At 55.6% G+C, this 21,858-nt stretch overlaps 2 protein-coding genes across 4 annotated transcripts; both read left to right on the top strand.

Moving 5' to 3' along the window:
- The first annotated feature begins 811 nt into the window (after nucleotides 1-811).
- On the top strand, nucleotides 812-6,682 carry Slc25a34 (solute carrier family 25 member 34). Its single transcript, XM_090333903.1, has 5 exons — nucleotides 812-1,308; nucleotides 3,490-3,555; nucleotides 3,651-3,803; nucleotides 4,095-4,229; nucleotides 5,092-6,682. The coding sequence occupies exons 1-5, from the start codon at nucleotides 892-894 to the stop codon at nucleotides 5,257-5,259; spliced, it is 939 nt and encodes a 312-aa protein (XP_090190029.1). The 5' UTR covers nucleotides 812-891; the 3' UTR covers nucleotides 5,260-6,682.
- A 724-nt stretch (nucleotides 6,683-7,406) lies between these two features.
- Nucleotides 7,407-12,694, top strand: Tmem82 (transmembrane protein 82). 3 transcript variants are annotated; one of them, XM_090333901.1, is made up of 6 exons: nucleotides 7,407-7,533; nucleotides 8,303-8,375; nucleotides 8,463-8,637; nucleotides 9,777-10,194; nucleotides 11,562-11,746; nucleotides 12,313-12,694. In XM_090333901.1, the coding sequence occupies exons 1-6, from the start codon at nucleotides 7,446-7,448 to the stop codon at nucleotides 12,460-12,462; spliced, it is 1,089 nt and encodes a 362-aa protein (XP_090190027.1). In that variant the 5' UTR covers nucleotides 7,407-7,445; the 3' UTR covers nucleotides 12,463-12,694. The 3 variants fall into 3 exon arrangements, with proteins under 3 accessions (XP_090190027.1, XP_090190028.1, XP_090190026.1); XM_090333902.1 differs by having other exon boundaries at nucleotides 11,562-11,752; nucleotides 12,385-12,694; XM_090333900.1 differs by having other exon boundaries at nucleotides 11,562-11,752.
- The last annotated feature ends 9,164 nt before the right edge of the window (nucleotides 12,695-21,858 follow it).

The following is a 21,858-nucleotide window of genomic DNA, read 5'->3' as shown; positions in this document are numbered from 1 at the left end:
AAAGCCCCAGAGCAGTGTACTGACTATCTAGACATGCCAAGGCAGCCAGGAAATGGGTCCTTGAAAGGGAAACCTACTTAATAAGGAAAGAGAAGGAAGTCCTAGGCTGTGCTTACTAAAATCCACAAGAAACAAATGGGGAAAGTAGTTCCAGGAACCCAGGCACAGAGATCCCCACACAGATCAGTCTCCAGCTCACAAGTGGAAGACTCAAGCTCAGAAAGGAAGTGACCGGGGTGGGGTCCCATACCGCCGCACCTGTGATTCAGGGTTGAGGGGTATCATTCGATAGAGGGGGCCTGCTTGCCAGGCTCAATGTCCTCCATTCAATCTCAGCACCACTAAAAGAATAAAAAAAAGCAGAATATTTCTGCAGGGTTTCTCCTCCTTTGCTGTTACTGAAAGCAGAACCATAGCTTTTCAGAGCCAGATTGCAAGGCTGAGGCTTTGCCACTGGTGGCAGAAATGAGACAGACAGTTGCTGAGTTGTCTGTGTGCCCGGCCCTCTCAGGACACTTACCTCAGCCCCAGGGCTCTGGGCTGGAGCAGGACAAGGCCTAAAAGGAGAAAAGACTAAAGAAGAAACCCAAGCAGCTGATTCGCACCTTCTCCCCACCCCCATCTTCTTCCATTCCCCAATGAACTTTGCCCCAGATCCCAGGGTCCAGGCCCGCCCAGGCCAGAAGCAGCTGGGATTGGTCAGAGGTGGAGGAGGCGTGTCCACACTCCAACAGACAGAGCTGACCAGAGCCCAAGCAGGTGGATTTCCAACATACACGAGGCAGGGCCAATCTGATCTGGACCCCTGTCCTTTCTACATGACTCTTGGTCCCCGCAGCCTCTATCCCTGTGGTCCTGTGGAGGTACAGGCAGCAGAACCACGGCCATCCTATGGCCCGTGCAGAGGCCCTGGCTCCTGGCACGGACTCCGTGGAAACTGTGCCTCCGGCTGTGGACCTGGTGCTGGGTGCCTCAGCCTGCTGCCTGGCCTGCGTGTTCACCAACCCACTGGAGGTGGTAAAGACGCGGCTGCAGCTGCAGGGGGAGCTGCAGGCCCAGGGCACCTACCCACGGCTCTACCGGGGTTTTGTGGCCTCGGTGGTGGCTGTGGCCCGGGCTGATGGGCTGCGGGGCCTGCAGAAGGGACTGGCTGCTGGCCTTCTCTACCAGGGCCTCATGAATGGCGTCCGCTTTTACTGCTATAGCCTAGCATGCCAGGCTGGCCTTGCTCAGCAGCCAGGTGGTACCGTGGTGGCCGGCGCGGTGGCTGGGGCCTTGGGAGCCTTCGTGGGTAGTCCTGCTTACCTGGTGAGTGCCTTGTCTCCATTCCCTGCCATGCTCCACAGACACTGCAACGACTGAGGGCTCCAGGACCCTGGACGGGGTGGGGCAGGGTGGGGCTACTTCCTGGGAAATCTCTGGCCCAGGCCTGGAATCTGCCCTTGGCCCAGGGGACTGGGGCCTTTCCTTCATCCTGGATCCTCTGGGTCCTTACCTTTTGGTCCTAGCCAGGGGAAAGGACAGAAGCTGGCTGGTTCAAATCTATTTTTCTTTTTTTTTGTCAATTGGTGACTTGAACTCTGGGCCTGGGTACTGTCCCTGAGCTCTTCAGCTCAAGGCTATTGCCCTACCCCTTGAGCCACAGTGCCACTTCTGCTTTTCTAGTTGTTAATCCGTGATAAAAAGTCTCAGGATCTTGGGCCGGGAGTTTGGCCTAGTGGTTAAAGTGCTTGCCTAGCATGCATGAAGACCCGGGTTCGATTCCTCGGTACCACATACATAGAAAAAAGCCAGAAGTGGTGCTGAGGCTCAAGTGGTAGAGCTCTAGCCTTGAGAAAGTCCAAGAACAGTGCTCAGGCCCTGAGCTCAAGCCCAGGACTGGCAAAAAAAAAAAAAAAAAAAAAAGTCTCAGGATCTTTAGTGCCCGGGATGGCTTTGAATCTTGATCCTCGGAGCTCAGCTGCCTGAGTAGCTAGGATTACAGGGGTGAGCCACCAAGCCTCGCTTGGTTCACATCTTTTTTTTTTTTTTTTTTTGGCCAGTCCTGGGCTTGAGCTCAGGGCCTAAGCACTGTCCTTGGACTTTCTCAAGGTTAGAGCTCTACCACTTGAGCCTCAGCACCACTTCTGACTTTTTCTATGTACGTGGTACCGAGGAATCGAACCCGGGTCTTCGTGCATGCTAGGCAAGCACTCTACCACTAGGCCAAACTCCCAGCCCCTTGGTTCACATCTTGGACTGAAATTTTCTTCCTTCTTTGTGGTCCAGTGTATGTCAAGAAGAAAAAGCCTCGGGCCAGGAGTTTGGCATAGTGGTAGAGTGCTTGCCAAGCATGCACAAAGCTCTGGGTTCGATCCCTCTGCAGCACATATACAGTAAAGGCTGGAAGTGGTGCTGTGGTTCAAATGGCAGAGCACTATCCTTGAGCAAAAACTGTTCAAGGACAGTGCCCAGACCCTGAGATCAAGCCCCAGGACAATGAGGACAAGGATGATGATAATGAAGAGGAAGACGAAGAGGAGAAGTAGCAGCTTCTGAGCTGGGCTCTGAGGTTCATGCCTGTAATCCTAGCTCTTCAGGCTGAGATCTGAGGTTGGAGAAAAAGACAGTCTGTGAGACTCTTATCTCCAACGGACCACCAAAAGGCTGGAAGTGGAGCCGTGGTTTAAGTGGTAGGGGAAAATCCAAGTGGGAGATTGAGGTCCTGGGTCTGAGCCCTGGTATCAGCACAAAAAGCAAAGCTGAGGGGCCGGGAGTTTGGCCTAGTGGTAGGGTACTCGCCTAGCATGCACAAAGACCCAGGTTCGATTCCTCAGTACCACATACATAGAAAAAAGCCAGAAGTGAGGCTGGGGCTCAAGTGGTAGAGCTCTAGCCTTGAGAAAGTCCAAGGATAGTGCTGAGGCCCTGAGCTCAAGTCCAGGACTGGCAAAAAAAAAAAAAGCAAAGTTGAGGCCCAGTGCTAGTGGCTCATTCCTGTAATTCTATCTTCTCATGAGGCTGAGATCTGAGGATTGAGGTTCAAAGCCAGCCCCTGAGACTCTTGCCTTCAGTTAACCAACAGAAAACCGGAAGTGGTACTGTGGCTCAAAGTGGTAGAGAGCTAGCCTTAAGCGAAAAAGCACAAGCCCCACAGTAAAAATAAAAAAAGAAAAAAACTTAAGGACAAAAAAATAAAAATAAAATAGGAAAGGAAAGGAAATAGGAATAAAAAAGGAAAGTTTCTTCTAAGGCGTCCTGGTCCCGTTAGGGGGCGGGGCACATTACAATCCTCTCCTGGCTCAGTCCTTACTCCAGGAGTGACAGCCAGAGACTCAGAGCTGGTTGAGGAACTTTTGCCCCAAGTCCCAGGGTAGCCCCAGGGTCTCACTGCCCTGGAACTGCAGGTGTGGGGCTGGGGCTTCTGGGTTTGGGCTGCACCTACACATATCCACACAGCCACACACACTCACTCACACACACACCACTCCACCCCTTCTGCTCTCCCAGGTCAAGACACAGCTACAGGCCCAGTCCCTGGCCACTGTGGTCGTGGGACACCAGCACCAGCACCAGGTGAGCCTAGGGGTTGTCGTGGGGAGTTGTTGGGGGGGGTGGACCCCAGGCTGGGCTGGGGCTGGCAAGTGAGCTGTGTCCTGCCCTCCCAACAGAGTGTCCTGGGGGCCTTGGAGACCATCTGGCGACAGCAGGGCCTGATAGGATTGTGGCGAGGTGTGGGTGGGGCCGTGCCCCGAGTCATGGTGGGTTCGGCTGCTCAGCTGGCAACCTTCACCTCTGCCAAGGCCTGGGTACAGGAGCAACAGGTAAGGGGCCAGGGTCCCTGGTCAGCCACCCACAGGGGAGCTGGTCACCTGCCTCTTACTCAGGGAAGTCCAGGGGAGCTGACAAATGGGAGCCCTTCAACTAACAAAGCTGTGGCCGGGCTCTGGGGCACAGCAAGCGTGAAGCTGTGGAGAATCTTGGGGCAGCAGGGTAGGGGTGGGAACGGTAAGGGGATCGTGTCTGCTACCCACATCAGCCCTTTCCTGTGTTGGGAGGTAACCTCCTGGGTGGGTACAGGGCATGGGAGTCAGCAGGCTTTGTCACCCCTGCAGTGGTTCCTGGAGGACAGCTGGCTGGTGGCCCTAGGTGCAGGCATGATCAGCAGCGTGGCAGTGGTGGCTGTCATGACCCCCTTTGACGTGGTCAGCACACGACTGTACAACCAGCCCGTGGATGGAGCAGGCCGGGTGAGCAGGGGTGTGATGGAGAGGGACTGGAGAGCCGGGGCCTCCTACCCAAGCACCTCCCCTGAGGCACAAGGACCCATATCCAGGAGGCAGCCATCTCACTGAGGGCGACTGGAGCCCTGTGTCCCAGGCATCGGTGCCAAGCTTTTTGTGTGTGTGTGGGTCATGGGTCTTGAACTCTGGGCCTGGGCGTTGTCCCTGAGCTCTTCAGCTCAAGGCTACTGCCCTATCCCTGGGGTTGGGTGTTATCTGTGAACTCTTCAATAGCTCAAGGCTATTGCCCTGCCTTTGAGCCAAGCCCCACTTCCCATTTTCTAGAGGTTAATTAGAGCCAAGAGTCTTAGGTCCTTTTGTACCTGGGGTGGCTTTGAACCTGGATCCTCCGATCTCAGCCTCCTGGGTAGCTAGGATTACAGGTGTGAGCCACCACGCCTGGCTTGTGCAGCTTGTACCAAGCTTGCTTGCTTGCTTGCCTGCTTGCTTGCTTTTTTTCTTGCCAGTACTTAGGCTTGACTTCAGGGCCTTGGGTGCTGTCCCTGAGCTTACTTGCTCCAAGTTAGTGCTCTACAACTGAAGCCACAGCTCCACCACTGTAGCCACAGCTCCACTTCTGGCTTTTTTGGTGCTTAACTGGAGATAAGAATCTCACAAACTTTCCTGCCCCGGCTGACTGTGAACCTGGATCCTTAGATCTCAGCTTCCTGAGTAGCTAGGATTATAGGCATGAGACACAGCACCTGGCCCAAGTATCTGACATGAATATTTCTGTGTGTGCGAGCGCACATGTGTGCATGTGTGCGTGCGTGCATGTGTGCATGTAATTGCAGCCCTTGAAATGACCGTGGTCCCTGTATGTTCCCAGGGTGAGCTGTACAAGGGCCTTGCTGACTGCTTGGTGAAGACCTGTCGGCAGGAGGGACCCCTGGCGCTCTACAAGGGTCTGGCTCCTGCCTATCTGCGCCTGGGACCCCATACCATCCTCAGTATGCTTTTCTGGGATGAACTTCGGAAACTGGCCAGGCGGACCTAACGCCAAAGCACCTAGGCCTGACACAGGCCAGGCCCCTACTTCCTGACACAGTCTGGCACTTGGGACAGAGGACATGGCCTGCTCCAGTAGGACTGAGAGTACACACAATCCCAGCCTCCACTCTGAGCCTTCAACTTCCTTCTCTGCCCTGGGTCCCTGATACCCAGCATCTTGCTTGCTGTCATCGTAATGGCGGTGGCAGGAACATCATCATGAGCTGATGGCTGCATCGGCTCCAGTGGGATGGCAGAACCCCCTTTGGCCACAAAGAAGCTGAGGCTTAGCATGACATAGCTTTCACGTGGCAGGACCTGTGCTCTTGACAAGGGCATTACTATGCCAGCACCATGGGGCTGGGTGACCCTTAGGGGTTGCTGTCCATTTGAGGAGCCCCAAGGATGACCCATGAAGCAATGGGTTTGCCATGGCTGCCCTGATTGGAACCATGGACGAGACTCAAACTAAAGAAACCGCTCTCGCATTCAGGAGGTTGGACGTCTGAGAACAAAGGGTTGGATAGGATTGGATAGGGTTTATTTTCCATTTTTTTTGGCCAGTCCTAGGCCTTGAACTCAGGGCCTGGGCACTGTCTTTGGGCTTTCTCAAGGATAGAGCTCTACCAATTGAGCCACAGCATCATTTCTGGCTTTTTTCTATGTATGTGGGACTGAGGAACTGAACTTGGGTCTTTATGCATGCTAGGCAAGCACTCTACCACTAGGCCAAACTGCCCGCCCCAAAAGTACTTTTTTTTCCCCAGTCCTGGGGCTTGAACTTGGAGCCTAGGCACTGTCCTTGGACTTTCTCAAGGCTAGCACTCTACCACTTGGGCCACAGCACCACTTCCAGCTTTTTCTGTGTATGGTGATACATACATACACGCACTCTACCACTAGGTCACACTCCAGTGCCTGAAAAATAAAAAGCTTAACAGCCATGTTGTACCAAGGACCTCATGTTAATTCGCAGAGGTCATTTCCTATCTCTACTGGGGCAGGACTGGGCTTCAGCACTGAATTTGGGAGGACACCGTTCACCTCAGACACTACCTAGGGTTTCTTTTATTGAGGACCTACTGGCTGATCCAGAGCGGGAAGTCTGGTAGGCAGCGGCAGACCTGGCTTCACATCGCAGCCACAATCTACCATGAGCTAGTTCAGAAAACCTGAGTTTGTGTGTGGGGTTTTTTTTTGTTTTGTTTTTGGTAGGTTGTAGGGCTTGAACTCTAGGCCTGGGTGCTGTCCCTGAGCTCTTAAGCTTAAGGCTATTTCTCTACCATTTGAATCACAGCACCACTTCCCTGAGCTACCAACTCCCTAACAGGACAAGGCCAACTCACCCCAAGGGTGAGGAGCTGCCCTCGAGAAACAGCCCCCGTGTACACTCCTAAACCAATAAAGTTTTTATTATTTTTTTTACTTTACTTACCCTGCCTCTTCTGTATTTACCTGCTCCTCTCCTGAAGCCTCCCCCCCTTCCCCTCCAGCTCTGGAAGGACAGTGGAGGGCAGACTGGAAAGGTTTCCACAGCTAGGCCCACCGCGCCTGGCCAGGTGAGGCCTGCCACCTAGCGGGAGGAGGAGGAATGGAAGCGTGGAGGTCCCAGCGCCCCTGCAGTGACCTCAGCCCCCCAAGCAGCAGCGCCTGGCACAGGGCAGTGGAGACCCCAGGCCTTGGGCTGAGGGTAGAGCCTCCCGTCAGGCTGACTGAGCCCAGGGTGCAGCGTGGCAGAGCCTGAGCCCAGGCCTCACGTGGGGAGAGCAGAGCCTGGCCTCAGGTTGCAGGAGCCCCCGGGACAGCCCGGTGTTGGGCTCGGGAGACCCTTCCTGTGACTTCACTGCGGAGGGCAGACCCACACCGGGCTGCATGCGCAGGACGGGTGGAGATGGGCTCCGGAAAGGAGGGGAAGGAAGAGGACGCCACACTTGAGTAGGACAAGGTTCCAGGACTCTGCTGTGCCCGCCGCCCACACTGGACGGGGCAGGCGGACAGCCTGGGCTCCGGGTCCCAGCCTCGGCCTCGCCTTCCCGCAGCTGGCAAGGATTAAGGCCCCTGGCTCCCCCCCACGCTTGGCCTTTGACCTCTGCTGGCTCCTCCCCCTGTCCTGCCCCCTACCTTTGCCCAGTGACATCACTAGATCTTGTCCCGGGCAGAACTAACTGGTGGCTGGGCTGGGTCCCCGTGGCCATGTTCTCCCTGCCGTCCCTCTCTTCATGGCTCCCCGGCCTCCCATCCCTGGAGTGGGGTTCCAATCTCCTCGACGGCTTCCTGCAAGGTGAGCGCCCCCACCTCCATTCCCCGCCCCGCCCCTGCCGGGTGGGCGTGGCTGGCTGCAGGCCCCGCCCCCGCGGCCTCCAGCCACCCACCCACCCACGTGGTTCTGAGCTAACCTGCGCTTGCCCCGCGCCCCTGCTCCCCCCCCCCCCGCGCCCCTGCTCCCCCCGCGCCCCTGCTCCCCCCGCGCCCCTTCCCCCCCGCGCTCCTGCCCCCCCGCCCCCCGCCCCGCGCCCCTGCCCTACCCCCGCGTCCCTGCCCCCCCGCCCCCCGCCTCTGCTCCCCCCCGCGCCCCTGCCCCCCCGCGCCCCTGCCCCCCCCGCGCCCCTTCCCCCCCGCGCTCCTGCCCCCCCGCCCCCCGCCCCGCGCCCCTGCTTCCCCCTCTCCCCCCCCCGCGCCCCTTCCCCCCCGCGCTCCTGCCCCCCGCCCCGCGCCCCTGCCCTACCCCCGCGTCCCTGCCCCCCCGCCCCCCGCCTCTGCTCCCCCCCGCGCCCCTGCTCCCCCCGCGCCCCTGCTCCCCCCGCGCCCCTTCCCACCCCCGCGCTCCTGCCCCCCCGCCCCCCGCCCCTGCCCTACCCCCGCGCCCCTGCCCCCCGTCCCCCGCCCCTTCCCCCCCCCCGCGCTCCTGCCCCCCCGCCCCCCGCCCCGCGCCCCTGCTTCCCCCTCTCCCCCCCCCGCGCCCCTGACCCCTCCCGCGCCCCTCCCCCCCGCGCCCCTGACTCCCCCCCCCCCCCCCGCCCCACCTCCTGCCCTGCCCGCCCCCGTCACAGGCCTGGTGGGAGCGTTTGGAGTCTCGGTTCTGAGCAGCCTCTTGAAAGTGCACTTCTTCGTGGGCTGTGCCAAGTGAGTGCGGGGCCGCCCCTCCTCTGGCGGGTGGCCGGGCCGGGGTGGGCTGCTGGAGCCTGCACCCCACGGCGCCCCTCCCCACAGTGCCCCCCAGCGGCAGGCGGAGAAGGAGCGCCTGCGGGCGCAGTGGGCCTGGCTGGAGCCTGTGCACCTGGCCGGGCTGGCCCTGATCCTGACCCTGGTGGGGGCCCGCGTGGCCGCCCTCGTGGCGCTGGAGTTCTCCCTCCGGGCTGTGTCCACGCTGCTGTCCCTCAATAAGGTGAGACCCCGGGAGCCCACTGGGCTGGGTCGCCCTGCTGGAGCCAAAGCTGGCTCTATACCCAGCTTCCCGCAGCCAGGCTCAGTACTTGGGTCACACCATTCACTCATGCCCACAGCGCGACTGGGGATTGAGTGGTGGCTCCCGCCTGTAATCCTAGCTACTCAGGAGGCCGAGATCTGAGGCAGGAGGTGCAAAGCCAGGCCCAGCAGGAAAGTCTGTGAAACTCATCTCCAGTAACTGCCAAAGCCAGAAGTGGAGCAGCTGTGGCTCAAGTAGTAGACCTCCAGCCTTAAGTGAAAATGAGAACAGGAGGCCTTAAATGCAAGCTTCAGTACACACTCACTCCTCACCAAGAAGCAAAGGGCTTGAAGTCATCCTTTGTTCCAGTAAGGAAACCAAAGAGGGAGTCCAGAGTCAACAGCCAGCAAGGATGGAGTCTCGGAAGTTTTGTTAAATTTTTGAGACAGACTTTTTTTTTTGCTTTGGTCCTGGGGCCTGGGCTTTTGTGCTCAAGGCTAGTGCGCTACCACTTGAGCCACAGCTCCACTTCTGGCATGTGTGTGTTTGCATGTCTGCCAGTTCTGGGCTTGAACCGAGGGCCTGAGCACTGTCCTTGGGCTTTCTCAGGATAACCTAGCACCACTTCTGGCTTTTTTCTACATATGTGGTACTGAATCGAACCTCGGTCTTTGTGAATGCTAGGCAAGCAGTCTACCGCTAGGCCAAACTCCTGGTCCCTGTGTGTGTATTTTAATGGAGGGAAGAATCTCAGATCTTTCTGCCCTGGGTTGACTTTGAATTGTAACCCTCCTGAGTAGGTAGGACTACAGGTGTAAGCCATTGGTGCTTGGCAAGACAGGTACCTGATACATAACCCAGGCTGGCCTCAACCTCATGATCCTTTGTCCTGAGTGCTGGGATTGCAGGTATACCCACCACATGCAGCTTGGGTTTGAAGTCGTCTTCCTGATCCCTTTCCAGCAGTCAGATGGGAGAGAGGAAACCCTCCCTCTAGGGCCCACTCCCAAAGCCAGGGCTCCCCTTCTTTGGAAGGCTCTGCAGGTCCTCTCTGCCCCCAGCCTCCTGCAGTGAAGCCTGTGTGACTTGACAGCCCCCCGTGACCCCCTCTCCCACAGGGTCCTGGGGACACAGAACATCTGAAGCTGTACCTGCTGTGTCAGTTCTCCCTGGGCTGCGGGCTGAGCTGCGGGCTGAGCTTCCTGCAGGAGGATGCCCCTCACCGCACACTGAACCTGCTGCTGAGCCTCGGCCTGGCAGCACTGCTAGGCTCCGGTGCCCAGCGCCTCCGCCGCCATGTCTTCTGCCTCTACGAACTGCACAGCAGCCAGCACTACTGCGGGGTCTGCCTGGGCCTGCTGGCCGGCGCTCACCGCCTCCCCCAGCTGCTGGGCCGCTCTCTGGCCGTGGCTTTTGCTGTGGGTGATATGGCAGCCGTGGCCCTCATCAACCGAGACTTCCTGAGCACCTCAGAGGCTGTGCGTTTCTGGACACCACTCACCATCTGCTATGCACTGCTGGTCATCTACATGCAGGGTGAGGGCCAGCAGGCTGCATCCTCCCGACTGGTGGTCACAGCACACTCTTTGGCCCAGATTGGGTCCCCAGCCCTGCCATCCTGGTCCAAGGGCAGACACACTCTCGTGGAGCATTCTAGAACAGGGTTTAACATGCAGCTGGAGTTGCCCGTGTACTATACACACCAACACATTCAAAAAGCATGGAGTGGAGGCATGCAGGAAGATCTGACCACGAGCTTAAAGACCCCTTTGGTCATCCAGGCCAGGCAGTATGATGAGAAACCACTGCAGACTCCCAAGCAGGGAGAGGGATCTGGTCAGATGTGGCTCCTAAGAAGAGCCACCTGGATGCGGTGAGGATGGGGTGGAAGCAGCGAGACCAGGCAGAAAGTACATCAAGTACAAAGGCCCTGCACTGGGAATAAGCTTCATCTGTCCAGTGAGCAAAAAGGTAGAGTAGTAAGAAGCAGGGAATGAGTCAGACATAGCGATGGGCTTAGGGCAAATCAAGCAAGACCTTACATGTCAATGTAGAGAGAATTTGGGGTTTTACCCTAGACTTAACAGTCCTGGGAGGGTTATAAGCAGAGGAACAACTTCATCCAGTTGATGTGGCTAAAAGGTCTCATTAGCTGATCAGCAGAGCCTGGATTATGATGTCAGGAACAGAAGCGTGGTGAGCGAAGTAGTACCTACCTGTAATCCCAGCACTCAAGAATTGGAAGCAAGTAAAATCTTGTGTTTGAGGCCAGTCAAGGTAAAGGTGGAGAGATCTATGCACAAAGAAATAAAAAAAAAAGTGGGGTGTGCGTCACATCTGTAATCCTACCTACTCAGGGAGGCTAGGATCAGAGGATCAGTATTTGAGGCTAGCCTAGACAGGAAAATTGGTAAGACACCTATCTCTAACTAACCACCCAAAAGCTAAAGTACTAGCCTTGAGAAAAAACAAAAACAAATCAAGGCAATGCCCAGGCTCTGAGTTCAAGCCTGAGGACTTGGGGGTGGGGGAGGACTACACATACTCAAAATAAAACAATAGAAGCCAGGACCCATGAGAGTCTTTTAGGAGACAGGAAGGTGGCTGGAGCCTGGGTGTGGCAGTAGGAGCGTGGGACTTCCACTAAGCTTTGGTGAATCAGCCAGGGTGTCAGTCAAGGGTTTGTCCAGCCAGCGGCATCAGGACTCCGTTCTCACCCAGCAGAGTGAAGCCTGGGAGGCAAGACTGGGCTCCTTGTGCCGCTCGGAGAGGAACTGGGGGTGGAGGAGGGCAGGGAGGAAGACTGGAAGCAGGTTGGGCAGCTGAGAGGTCCAGGCTGGCCCAGCCAGGCCTGGGTATGCGGGCAGCGGCGGCGGTGGTGACAGGTGCGGCCTGTCTTGTAGAGGAGCAGCGGCATCAGCGCGTCACCCTGCAGAGCCAGATCCAGACGGTGCTTGTGCGCATGAGCGGCCTCTTCGTGCTGCTGCTGACTGTGGGCCGCTGGCTGGACCTCCTGGGCATCCTTGTCTCTCTGCTGGGCGAGCTCTGGTGCCTGCTGGGCGCCCGTACCATGCTGGACCTCTGCCAGGTACAGGTGGGTATGCCTTCCCTCCGTTTTCCCCAGCACCCAAATCCATTTTTCTCTCCGTGTCTCTGTTTTTCTTTTTCTTGTTTTCTTTTCCTTTTGTTGGCTCTAGGTCTTGAAATGAGGGCCTGGGTGCTACATCTCGGAGCTCTTTTGCTCTACCACCTTGAGCTACAGCTCCACTTCTGGTTTTTCTAGTGGTGAACTGGAGATGGAGTCTCAGAGATTTTCTTGCCTGGGCTGGTTTTGAACTGTGATCCCCACAGCTCAGCCTCTTGAGTAGGTTGATTACTAACATGAGCCACTGGCACATGGCTACACCCAAATTTTTCCATATCCAAGTTCAGAAAGAGCTGGGAGTCAGGCAGAGGGGTCTGGACTCCTCCCTGCCTCTTGGTAGCTGGGCCTTGAGGTCCTCTGGGAGGGAGGATATGGAGCAGTACCCCACCTACTCCAGTACCTCAGAAGCCAGCATGGGAGGAAGTCCTCAGTTTATGGGGGTCCTGATGCCAAAGGGAGAATGGAAAATAGATGGTGTTGCACATTGCTTTTCTCCCTCTCTCTGCTAGGGTTTTCCATCCCTGAGGCCCTTGGCTAGGGCTGCTACACACCAGCCCCCATTTCCCACTACCATTACCCAGACAGCCCAGTCCCAGAGGACAGCCTTTCCTGACGTCCCGAGGGAGGCCCTGGAGTCGGCACAGGCCCTCACAGGCTGACCAGCCAGGCCTTCACCTCAGAATGCTGCCTGGAGGTGGAGTAACCGGGCAGAACCCATCTGGACATGGGATTGGGCGCTGAGGGGTGGAGGCAGGGGAGGGGAGGGGCCTCAGTGGACAGAGATCCTGGAGGTCCCCCGTATTAGTCCCTCTTGTCAGGGTGGACAGGGGTTGGGGGTGACCCTGTCCTCAGACTGTTATCCTCTCCCCCACACACCCCTGTCCATGAATAATAAAAATGGTTTTCTCATCCTGTGTTTAGAATCTCAGATATGGAAAGGGAAAGTACCTCAGGGCTGGCCCAGGCGGGTTTCCGGGGCCATATTCCTTGCAGAAAAGAGACGGGGGCTGGAACAGGGAGGGATAGAGTAGTGAGGGGATAAGTGCCCAGTCCCAGCCCATCCGTGGCTGAGGAACAGCAGGAGGGAGGGTGACAGGGATTTTGGTTCCCAGCTCCCGACCCTGGTTTGTGGAAGGCCATGAAGACTCTTCCCGCTTCCACTCCATTCAGAGCCAAGACGAAGGTGGCCCCAAGACAAGCTACTGTCCCCCGCTCTGAGCTTTTGCGTGCTCCCTGCTTCCCACTTTCAGTTGAAAATTTGGGGCCAGCCATGTTTACAGGGCTGGAACTTCCTGAGAAATAGGCAGGTTCATTCCTGGAAGGTTCTAGAAGATCCTAAGCAGCCTGGGGCTTCCTAACGGACCTGTTCTCCCAGCCTAGGCAGCCAGCCTGCTCCTGAGAGGTTTGGTTGCAGGGACTGATGCTTCCTTTCCCAGGGGATCTTCCCAGAAGAGTGTGGAGGGCACGGGTGACGCTGGGCCTGGGGCCGGTTATGGACTATGGAAAGGAGGTGCAGCCTGAAGAAGGCACCAGGAGGACTCCAGGCTCTGAGGGGCATTGTCTTCCCACAAAGACCATGAAGTGGGACAGTGATGCCACAGGCCTCAGGAGGCTGAGACCTGAGGATCACACTTCAAAGCCAGCCTAGATAGAAAAGTCCATGAGATTCCAGTTGGTAGAGGGCTGGAATGTGTCTTAGTGGTAGAGTGCCTGCCTAGTGTGCACAAAGCCCTGGGTTTGATTGCTCAGTACCATACAAACAGAAAAAGCCAGAAGTAGCACTGTGACTTAAATGGTAGAGCGCTAGCCTTGAGCACGGAGAGGTTCCAGGACAGCGCCTATGCCCTGAATTCGAGCCCTTAGACTGGCAAAAAAAAAAATCCAAGTGGTAAAGCACCAGTCTTGAGTGAAGAAGCTTAAGCCCTGAGTTCAAGCCCCAGTCTTAGCAAAAGCAAACAAACAACCCAGCCACACCATCTAGGACTACTTACAGGGTATGGATCAGAGGGAGGCAGGGTTGGGTTTGGGGCTTGGGGCTTGGGGCTCTGGGCTGGGCAGCCTGCCAGCATGGCGGATCCAGCAAAGGACCCCTACCCCTGCCTAAGCACCAGCAGGCAGGCAGCTTGCCCAGTGTGGAGGAAGGGGCTGGGCTGGGGAGGCACAGGGCCACCCCCAGACAGCCCTAGACAGGACTCTGGGCTCCAACCAGGGCCCAATATTTTTGCTGGAAGGTTCTCCAGCCTCTCAGCCTCTGGCACAGCAGGAGACCCATTCGGGACAGGACTCCACTGTCCTTTCCTTTTTATGGGCACAGCGATCGTTTTCCAAACCAAAATGGGAGCTGGGGTAGGATTCTTTCCTTCCTTATCAAATGATTTCTGTGGGAATTATTTTGTCTAACAAGAGTAGAAAAATGACATCATTCTGGCTGGGGTGGTTGCTTGATGGAAGAGCGCCAGGGGGCCCTGGGTTCTGGCCCCATGATGGGGTGAAGGACTGGGCAGCTAGGAACCAGTCAGCGGGCATGGGCCAGTTGGAATTGTGTGATCTGGATGAAGAACACTTTTTTTTTTTTTTTTTCTTTTCCAGTCCTGGGCTTGAGCTCAGGGCCTGAGCACTGTCCTTGGACTTTCTCAAGGCTAGAGCTCTACCACTTGAGCCTCAGCACCACTTCTGGCTTTTTTCTATGTATGTGGTACCGAGGAATGCATGCTAGGCAAGCACTTTAACCACTAGGCCAAACTCCCGGCCCCATGAAGAACACTTTTTATCTTTTACTTCTGTTTTCTCTCCTTTCTATACATACATTCAATCTCGGAACTAACACTTGCTACTTAGGCCCTGGATTACCCTCTATCCCTTCCTCCCTTCCTTCTCTCTCTTCTCCTTTTTCCTCCTTGTCCTTGTTCTCCTCCTCCTTCTCCTTTCCTTTTTCATCATGGGGCTGTCCCTGAACTCTTTCACTCAAGGCTAACACTCTACCACTTTGAGTCACAGCTCCACTTGTGTTTGTTTGTTTTGCCAGTCCTGGGGCATGAACTGAGGGCCTGCGCCCTGCCCTTGGGCTTTTTCCTCAAGGCCAGCACTCTACCACTTGAGCCACAGCACCACTTCCAGCTTATTTTCTGTGTATGTGGTACTGAGAAATTGAACCTGGGTCTTCCTGCATGCTAGGCAAGCACTCTACCACTAGGCCAAACTCCCAGCCTACTTCTGGTTTTTTGGTCCTTAATTGGAGGTAAGACTCTCATGTACTTTTTTAGCCAGGTGCAGTGGCTCACACGTATAATCCTAGCTACTCAGGAGTCTGAGATCCGAGGATTGCAGTTCAAAGCCAGCCTGGTCACTAAAGAACATGAGACTCTTATCTCCAGTTAATCACTAGGAAAAGGGAAGTGGGGCTGTGGATTGAAGGGTAGGGCTGTAGCCTTGAGCTGAAGAGCTCCAAGACAGCACCCATGCCTAGAGTTCAGGCCCCATGACCCATCCAAAAAAAGAGTCTCATGTACTTTTCTGCCCAGAGTGGCTTTCAAGAGTGATCCCTAGATCTCAGCCTCCTGAGTAGCTAGGATTATAGGCATGAGCCACCAGTGCCCAGCTTTTATTATTATTATTACTATTATTATTTGCCACTCCTGGCTTTGAACTCAGGACCTGAGCACTGTCCCTTGGCTTTTTTTTTTTTTTTTTTGCTCAAAGCTAACACTCTACCACTTGAGCCACAGCGCCACTTTTGGCTTTTTCTGTTTATGTGATACTGAGGAATGGAATGGAGGGCTTCATGCATGCAAGGCAAGCACTCTTCCACTAAGCCCCATCTTGGCCCTCCTTGAGATTCTTATTTCCAATTAATCACACACACACACACACACCTGGAGCTTTGACTCAAGTGGTAGAGCACTAGCCTTGAATGAAAAAACTAAGGGGCAATGCCTAAGTCCTGAGTTCAGTCTCCAGTGTGGATACAAAATTACAAAAAGTAGGAGGCAAAGGGCATGGCTCCATGACAGAGCGTTTGCATAGCATGCTTGATGGGGATTAATGCTTGGGGTTAATCCCAGCACCCATAGAGGCCAACATCCCTGGTCTCTGCTACAACTGGCTATTGACTTGAGGAGGAGGCAGGGGGGCGAGCTTGCCCTCATCTCCTGAGATCCCTCACTGCCTTTTCTGAGATAAGACAGTGTCCTCATGGCCCTCTCGCATCATTCAGCCAGTAAGACACCCTTCCATCTCTGCAGAGGCCAGGCACCAGGCAGGCTCAAAGGTTGCTAGGATGAGTAATTCACAGGCCCTCCCTGGGCCTCCAGAGGCTGCCCTCCAGGGAGAAGAATAAAAACATCATGACATCTCAGGACAACTTGGGCTGCTAAGAAAGCTGTGTATGGGGTTAGAGGGCTAAAAACAAAGTGTATTTGTTACCTGCAGCTGTATAACAAACACTACCTACCCACCCCCTTAAAGCCAGAGGCCTCATTTTTTTGGTGAGTCAAGGGCCCAGGTGCAGCTCAGCTGTGTCCCCTGCCTCAACAACCCTTGAAGACTAGAGCTCAGCATGGACTGGATGTCCCCTAAGGCTGGGGAGCATCCTCAACTTTTTGCCAGGGAAAGCTGGCTTCCCTCAGTCAAGGGAGAAGGCAAGATAAGACTCAGGATCATTCTGGAAGCAGCCATCTTTGGGTCATTCCTTTTGTTATATGTGCTAGAATGGGTGTTTGGCTCTTTTGCTTAAGCCTGGTGGTTTGGCCCATGAGTTATGAGCCATTCCTCCTCTTTTGACTTTTTGCTTTTTTTTTTTTTTTCCAGTCCTGGGCCTTGTACTCAAGACCTGAGCACTGTCCTTGGCTTTCTCAAGGCTAGAGTTCTACCAGTTGAGCCACAATACCACTTCTGTTGTTGTTGTTGTTGTTGTTTTTCTATGTATTTGATACTGAAGAATCGAACTTGGGTCTTCAGGCATGGTAGGCAAACACTCTACCACTCTACTCGGCCAAACTCCTGGCCTTTTTCTTTTGCCAGTCCTGAGGCTTGAATTCTGGGCCTGAGTCCTATCCTTGAACTCTTCAGCTAAAGGTTAGTGCTTCACCATTTTGAGCCCCAGCACCATTTCCAATTTTCTGGTGGTTAATTGGAGATAAGTGTCTCACTGACTTTCATGTCTGGCTTTGAACTGTGATCCTCAGATCTCAGCCTCCTGAGTAGCCAGGATTATAGAGGTGAGCCACCAGTATCCCGCACTTCCAGCTTTTTCTGTGATTAACTGTAGATAAGAGTCTCACCGATATTCCTGCTTGGGCAGGCCTTGAACCTTGATCCTCAGATCTCAGTTTTCTAAGTAGCTAGAGCTACAGGCATGAGCCAGCAACACACAAGACTTGTCAGCCATGGTTTCTGCCACATTGTGTTATATAAGGAAATCACCAGGCTCTGCCCTTCCAGTGAAGACTACACAAGCAGGTAAGTCTGGGTCTTCAGGAGAAGCTTGGAATTTGCCCACATTTGAGTTTGGGGCTGAATGTCCTTATAAGGATATAAGGCTGTCACCTAGGTAAGATATCAGGTTTAGGGAGAGAGTCTGGCTGGAAAGTTGATTGAGAAGTCAAAATCAGAATGAAATCTCATGCTAAGAAACTCCTTTAAAGAAAAGGAACATTAGGGGCCAGAAGTTTGGCCTAGTGGTAGAGTGCTTGTCTAGCATGCACAAAGACCTGGGTTCAATTCCTGGGTATCACATACACAGAAAAACCTCTAAATGGTGCTGTAGTTCAAGTGGTAGAGCTCCAGCCTTGAGAAAGGACAGCACTCAGGCCCTGAGTTCAAGCCCCAGGACTGGCAAAAAAAGAAAAAGTAACTTTTTTTTTTTTGGCTGTACTGGGATTTGAACTCTGAGCCTCATGTTTGCCAGGCAGGCATTCTACCACTTGAGCCACACCTCCAGCTTATATTCCTTTAGGAAAGGGTGCACATTGGGGGCCATTCTTCTGACATCTTTCTACCATTTGCCAGGAACACCTAATGGAAAGGCTTTCTGAATAGCATCCAGCCTCCCCACCTTCCTCCCCACCCCTCCCCTGCCTACCACACGCCATAACCCTCAGCCTTTTCCAGAGCTCTCACAAACATGTGAGTTCCATTAACTCTGCAGTGAGCCTACAGGGGCCAGGCAGGTGGTTGGTGGTCAGGACCCAGCAAGGTTTCCTTGTGCTGGAAGAATGGGCGCCTTGGGGATTGGAAGATGCTTGCTAGAATCTGCGAGATTCATCTCCAATTAATTAGCAAAAATAAGGCAGGTGGCAGTTGCTCACACCTGTAATCCTAGCTAGTCAGGAGGCTGAGATCTGAGGATCACTATTCAGAGCCAGCCCTGCCAGGAAAGTCATGAGACTTCTCTAAAATGAATCACAGGGGGTAGATAGAATTGGGAGTGGAGGCTCCCCTGGGATGGGGCATGAGGGGAAATGGGCTCAGCCCCGGGCACGTTCTGAGGGTTTGGGGCAAGTTCCGAGTCTCCCCTTTGGGCACAGAAGCTCTGACCATAGGGCCTGGTAGCCCCCCCTTTTCAGCCCTCACTCTGGGGCCTATGGGGAACAGGCAGGCCTGGTCATGGCTGGCTTAGGCTCTGGAACTAGGAGAGTATTAACACGCAGGCATGTTGTCACAGCTAGGGCACTAAGGACATACTTGGGGCCTGGGAATGGGCGCTTGGTGTGGCCAGATCTATGGCTGGGTCAGTGCCCCCTAATCTAGTTTTTGTTATTGTTTTGAGACTGTTATGTAACTCAGACTGGGCTTGAACTCTCCATCCTCCTGCCTGCTAAGATTACAGGCATGCATCACGGCACAGTCCCTGCCTTGCCAGTATGGCTCTTGAGCAGTAACTTCTCTAGGTTGGCAAGGGCCAGGGGTCTGGAATCAGACTGGGGGAGGAGCTCGCTAAGGGCTACATCACTAATGGATGACTGTGAGCAAATTTTTGTGCTTTGTTGTTGTTGTGTGTGTGTGGTACCAGAATTTGAATTCAGGGTCTTTTTTTGTTTTTGTGCCACTCTTAGAACTTGAACTCAGAGTCTGAGTTCTCTGAACTATTTTTGCTCAAGCTTAGCATTTTACCACTTGAGGCACAGTTCCACCTGCGGCTCTGTGTGTGTGTGTGTGTGTGTGTGTGTGTGTGTGTGTGTGTGTATGTGTGCACATACATGCACTTAATTAAGATAACAGCAGTCTCATGGACTGACTGGCTTTGAACCAATCCTCATAGCTTAGTCTCCTAAGTAATTAGGATTGCAGCTATGAGCCCCTGGCCTCCTACTTCTGTGCCCAGGGACTGGGCTGAGGGTCGGTGTTTGCTTGGCTTTGCTTGCTTAGTCATGAATGAAGTATGCCTTCAGCTCTGCTTTTTGCTGATTATTCTGGAGATGGAGTCCAGTGGACATTCCTGCCGAGGCTGGCTTTTATTTTTTTTTGTCAGTCCTGGGCTTGGGCTCAGGGCCTGAGCACTGTCCTTGGGTTTCTCAAGGCTAGAGCTCTACTATTTGAGCCACAGCATCACTTCTGGCTTTTTCTTTCCTTTTCTTTTTGTTGGTCATGGCATTTGAACTCTGGGCCTGGGAGTTGTCCCTGAGCTCTTTATCTCAAGGCTACCACCCTACCCTTTGAGCCATAGCACCACTTCCGGTTTTCTGGTGATTAATTGGAGATAAGAATCTCATGGACTTTAGTGCTCGGGTTGGCTTTGAACCACGATCCTTACATCTCAGCTTCCTGAGTAGCTAGGATTACAGGCATCAGCCACCCCACCAGGCTACTTCTGACTTTTTCTATGTATGTGGTACCGAGGAATTGAACCCGGGTTTTCATGCATACTAGGTAAGCACTCTACCACTAGGCCAAACTCCCTACCTACCCACCCATGGTCACTTCTTGATGTCTCTACCCTTCCCAGCTCCATTTCCCACAGATATACAGCACTGGCCTGGCTTATTTCCTCTTGGTCGTTGACTCCTGCCTCAACTGTCTAGAGCTTGGTGACAGAAGTGCCACACTCCCCAGCACATGGCCTCCATGGCCCTGGACTTCCAATCCTCCCTCCCACTTCCTGCCACCCGGGGTCTGGGCTTACATAATTCGGTAGAAGTCTAGCCCTTTACCTGCTGGGGCATCTGAAAGGGGAGAACGCTGGCTGGGCTGGGCTGGCAGGGAGCAGGGAAGGAGGAGGGGAGCATGGCCTCAGTGCTGGCACACAGAGGGCGTGTGTTCTCAGCCAGCACACTTCCTGGGTTTCCATTGCAGGAAGTTTGGCACCTGCCTATCAGGGACACTGACACCCAGGCGGTGCCGGAGACTTGGCCAGGACAGTCCCTTCCATTTGGAGCAGCAGCTGAGGTAGGAGAGAAGCCAGGGGTGCTGCAGAGCAGGTGAGTGTTCTCTGGGGGACCCCCAACCTCCCCTGGGTTATTCTTCGCAGCACTCAGTCCAGGCCAGAAGCAGGAGGCCTGGGTCCTAGACTGAATGGCTTGGACCTTGAGTCAATTTCTCTGTGGTGTGGAGATCTGGGGAGTGGCTCAGGGTGACTGTGAGTCCAGGCAAGGCCTCAGAAACTCCCTCCTTCCTCTTCTACATCGTAGCAGAGCCAGAGGCCTCCTCGCCAGGCTGGGATGCCCAGCGCAATGGACACTGGCCATGTAGACAACTCAGCCTTAGGCTCAGCATGGTGGAGGTGGCAGTGTCTCCACTGGGGACAGCAGAGCAGTGTGCCCAAGGACACCCAACGGCTGGTTTGAATCCGGCTTGACGCTGGCCCCCAGTGCTAGCATGGGAAGCAGGGACAGTCAACTCTGGTGTGAGAGGTCTGGGGGGAGGAGGGTGTTGAAAGAGAGGGACACAAGCTTCTGGAAGAGCCCAGCCACTGCAGCTGCTTGTCTTTGTTATCTCAGAAGCCAAGGGTCACCTGCCGAAAGCTATGACTGGGCGCTCCAGGGAGGGGCCGGTCAGGCTGGAGGTGAGGGGCTTGGGGAGGGGGGCGCTGGTGCTCAGGCCCCCCTCCATGGACAGGGAGCCTCCTGGCAGCACCCAGAGCCTCCGTGGTGCTGGGCCCCGAGCTCCACCGTGCTTTCGTCAAAAGAACAATCTGTTTGCCTCTGAATCAGACCCAGATCCTTTTTCCCAGCAATGTTCTCTAGCCTCTAGGGATCCCAGCGGCCCATCCCTGAAGAGAAGGGCTCAGCTTCCCTGCTTCCCCACCCCTCTCCCCCTTCCTGAGCAGTCCAAAACACCCCGGGGGGGGGGGGGTGTCAGTGTCCTCATCCTCCAGAACGCAGGGGGGAGGCGGGAGGGGGGCAGCGTCCTCGTCCTCCAGAACACAGGGGGAGGAAGGAGGGGGGCAGCGTCCTCACCCTCCAGAAAGCGGGATGGGGGAGGCGGGAGGGGGCAGCGTCCTCATCCTCCAGAACGCAGGGGGGAGGCGGGAGGGGGCAGCGTCCTCGTCCTCCAGAACGCAGGGGGGAGGCGGGAGGGGGCAGCGTCCTCGTCCTCCAGAACGCAGGGGGGAGGCGGGAGGGGGCAGCGTCCTCGTCCTCCAGAACGCAGGGGGGAGGCGGGAGGGGGCAGCGTCCTCGTCCTCCAGAACGCAGGGGGGAGGCGGGAGGGGGTCAGCGTCCTCGTCCTCCAGAACGCAGGGGGAGGCGGGAGGGGGCAGCGTCCTCGTCCTCCAGATCGCAGGGGGAGGCGGGAGGGGGTCAGCGTCCTCGTCCTCCAGAACACAGGGGGAGGCGGGAGGGGGCAGCGTCCTCGTCCTCCAGATCGCAGGGGGAGGCGGGAGGGGGCAGCGTCCTCGTCCTCCAGATCGCAGGGGGAAGCGGGAGGGGGGCAGCGTCCTCGTCCTCCAGAACGCGGGGTGGGGGAGGCCGGAGCGGTCAGCGTCCTCATCCTCCAGAACGCAGGGGGGAGGCGGGAGGGGGTCAGTGTCCTTGTCCTCCAGAACGCGGGGTGGGGGAGGTGGGAGGGGGTCAGCGTCCTCGCCCCCAGAACGCAGGGGAGGCGGGAGGGGGCAGCGTCCT

The sequence above is a fragment of the Megascapheus bottae genome, chromosome 6, assembly GCF_031878675.1.
Source record: "Megascapheus bottae isolate mThoBot1 chromosome 6, mThoBot2.hap1, whole genome shotgun sequence".
In the NCBI taxonomy this organism is placed as follows: domain Eukaryota; kingdom Metazoa; phylum Chordata; class Mammalia; order Rodentia; family Geomyidae; genus Megascapheus; species Megascapheus bottae.
The sequence above is the reverse complement of the archived record's forward strand: the minus strand, read 5'-3'. Positions and strand labels throughout refer to the sequence as shown.

Excerpts from the sequence above, each read along its gene's own strand:
- Slc25a34 (XM_090333903.1), top strand. The coding sequence starts at position 892 with ATGGCCCGTGCAGAGGCCCTGGCTCCTGGCACGGACTCCGTGGAAACT. Across the intron at positions 1,309-3,489 it reads TGGGTAGTCCTGCTTACCTG|GTCAAGACACAGCTACAGGC; the intron begins GTGAGTGCCTTG and ends CTGCTCTCCCAG. Across the intron at positions 3,804-4,094 it reads CCTGGGTACAGGAGCAACAG|TGGTTCCTGGAGGACAGCTG; the intron begins GTAAGGGGCCAG and ends TCACCCCTGCAG.
- Tmem82 (XM_090333900.1), top strand. The coding sequence starts at position 7,446 with ATGTTCTCCCTGCCGTCCCTCTCTTCATGGCTCCCCGGCCTCCCATCC. Across the intron at positions 8,376-8,462 it reads TTCTTCGTGGGCTGTGCCAA|TGCCCCCCAGCGGCAGGCGG; the intron begins GTGAGTGCGGGG and ends CCCTCCCCACAG. Across the intron at positions 10,195-11,561 it reads GCTGGTCATCTACATGCAGG|AGGAGCAGCGGCATCAGCGC; the intron begins GTGAGGGCCAGC and ends CCTGTCTTGTAG.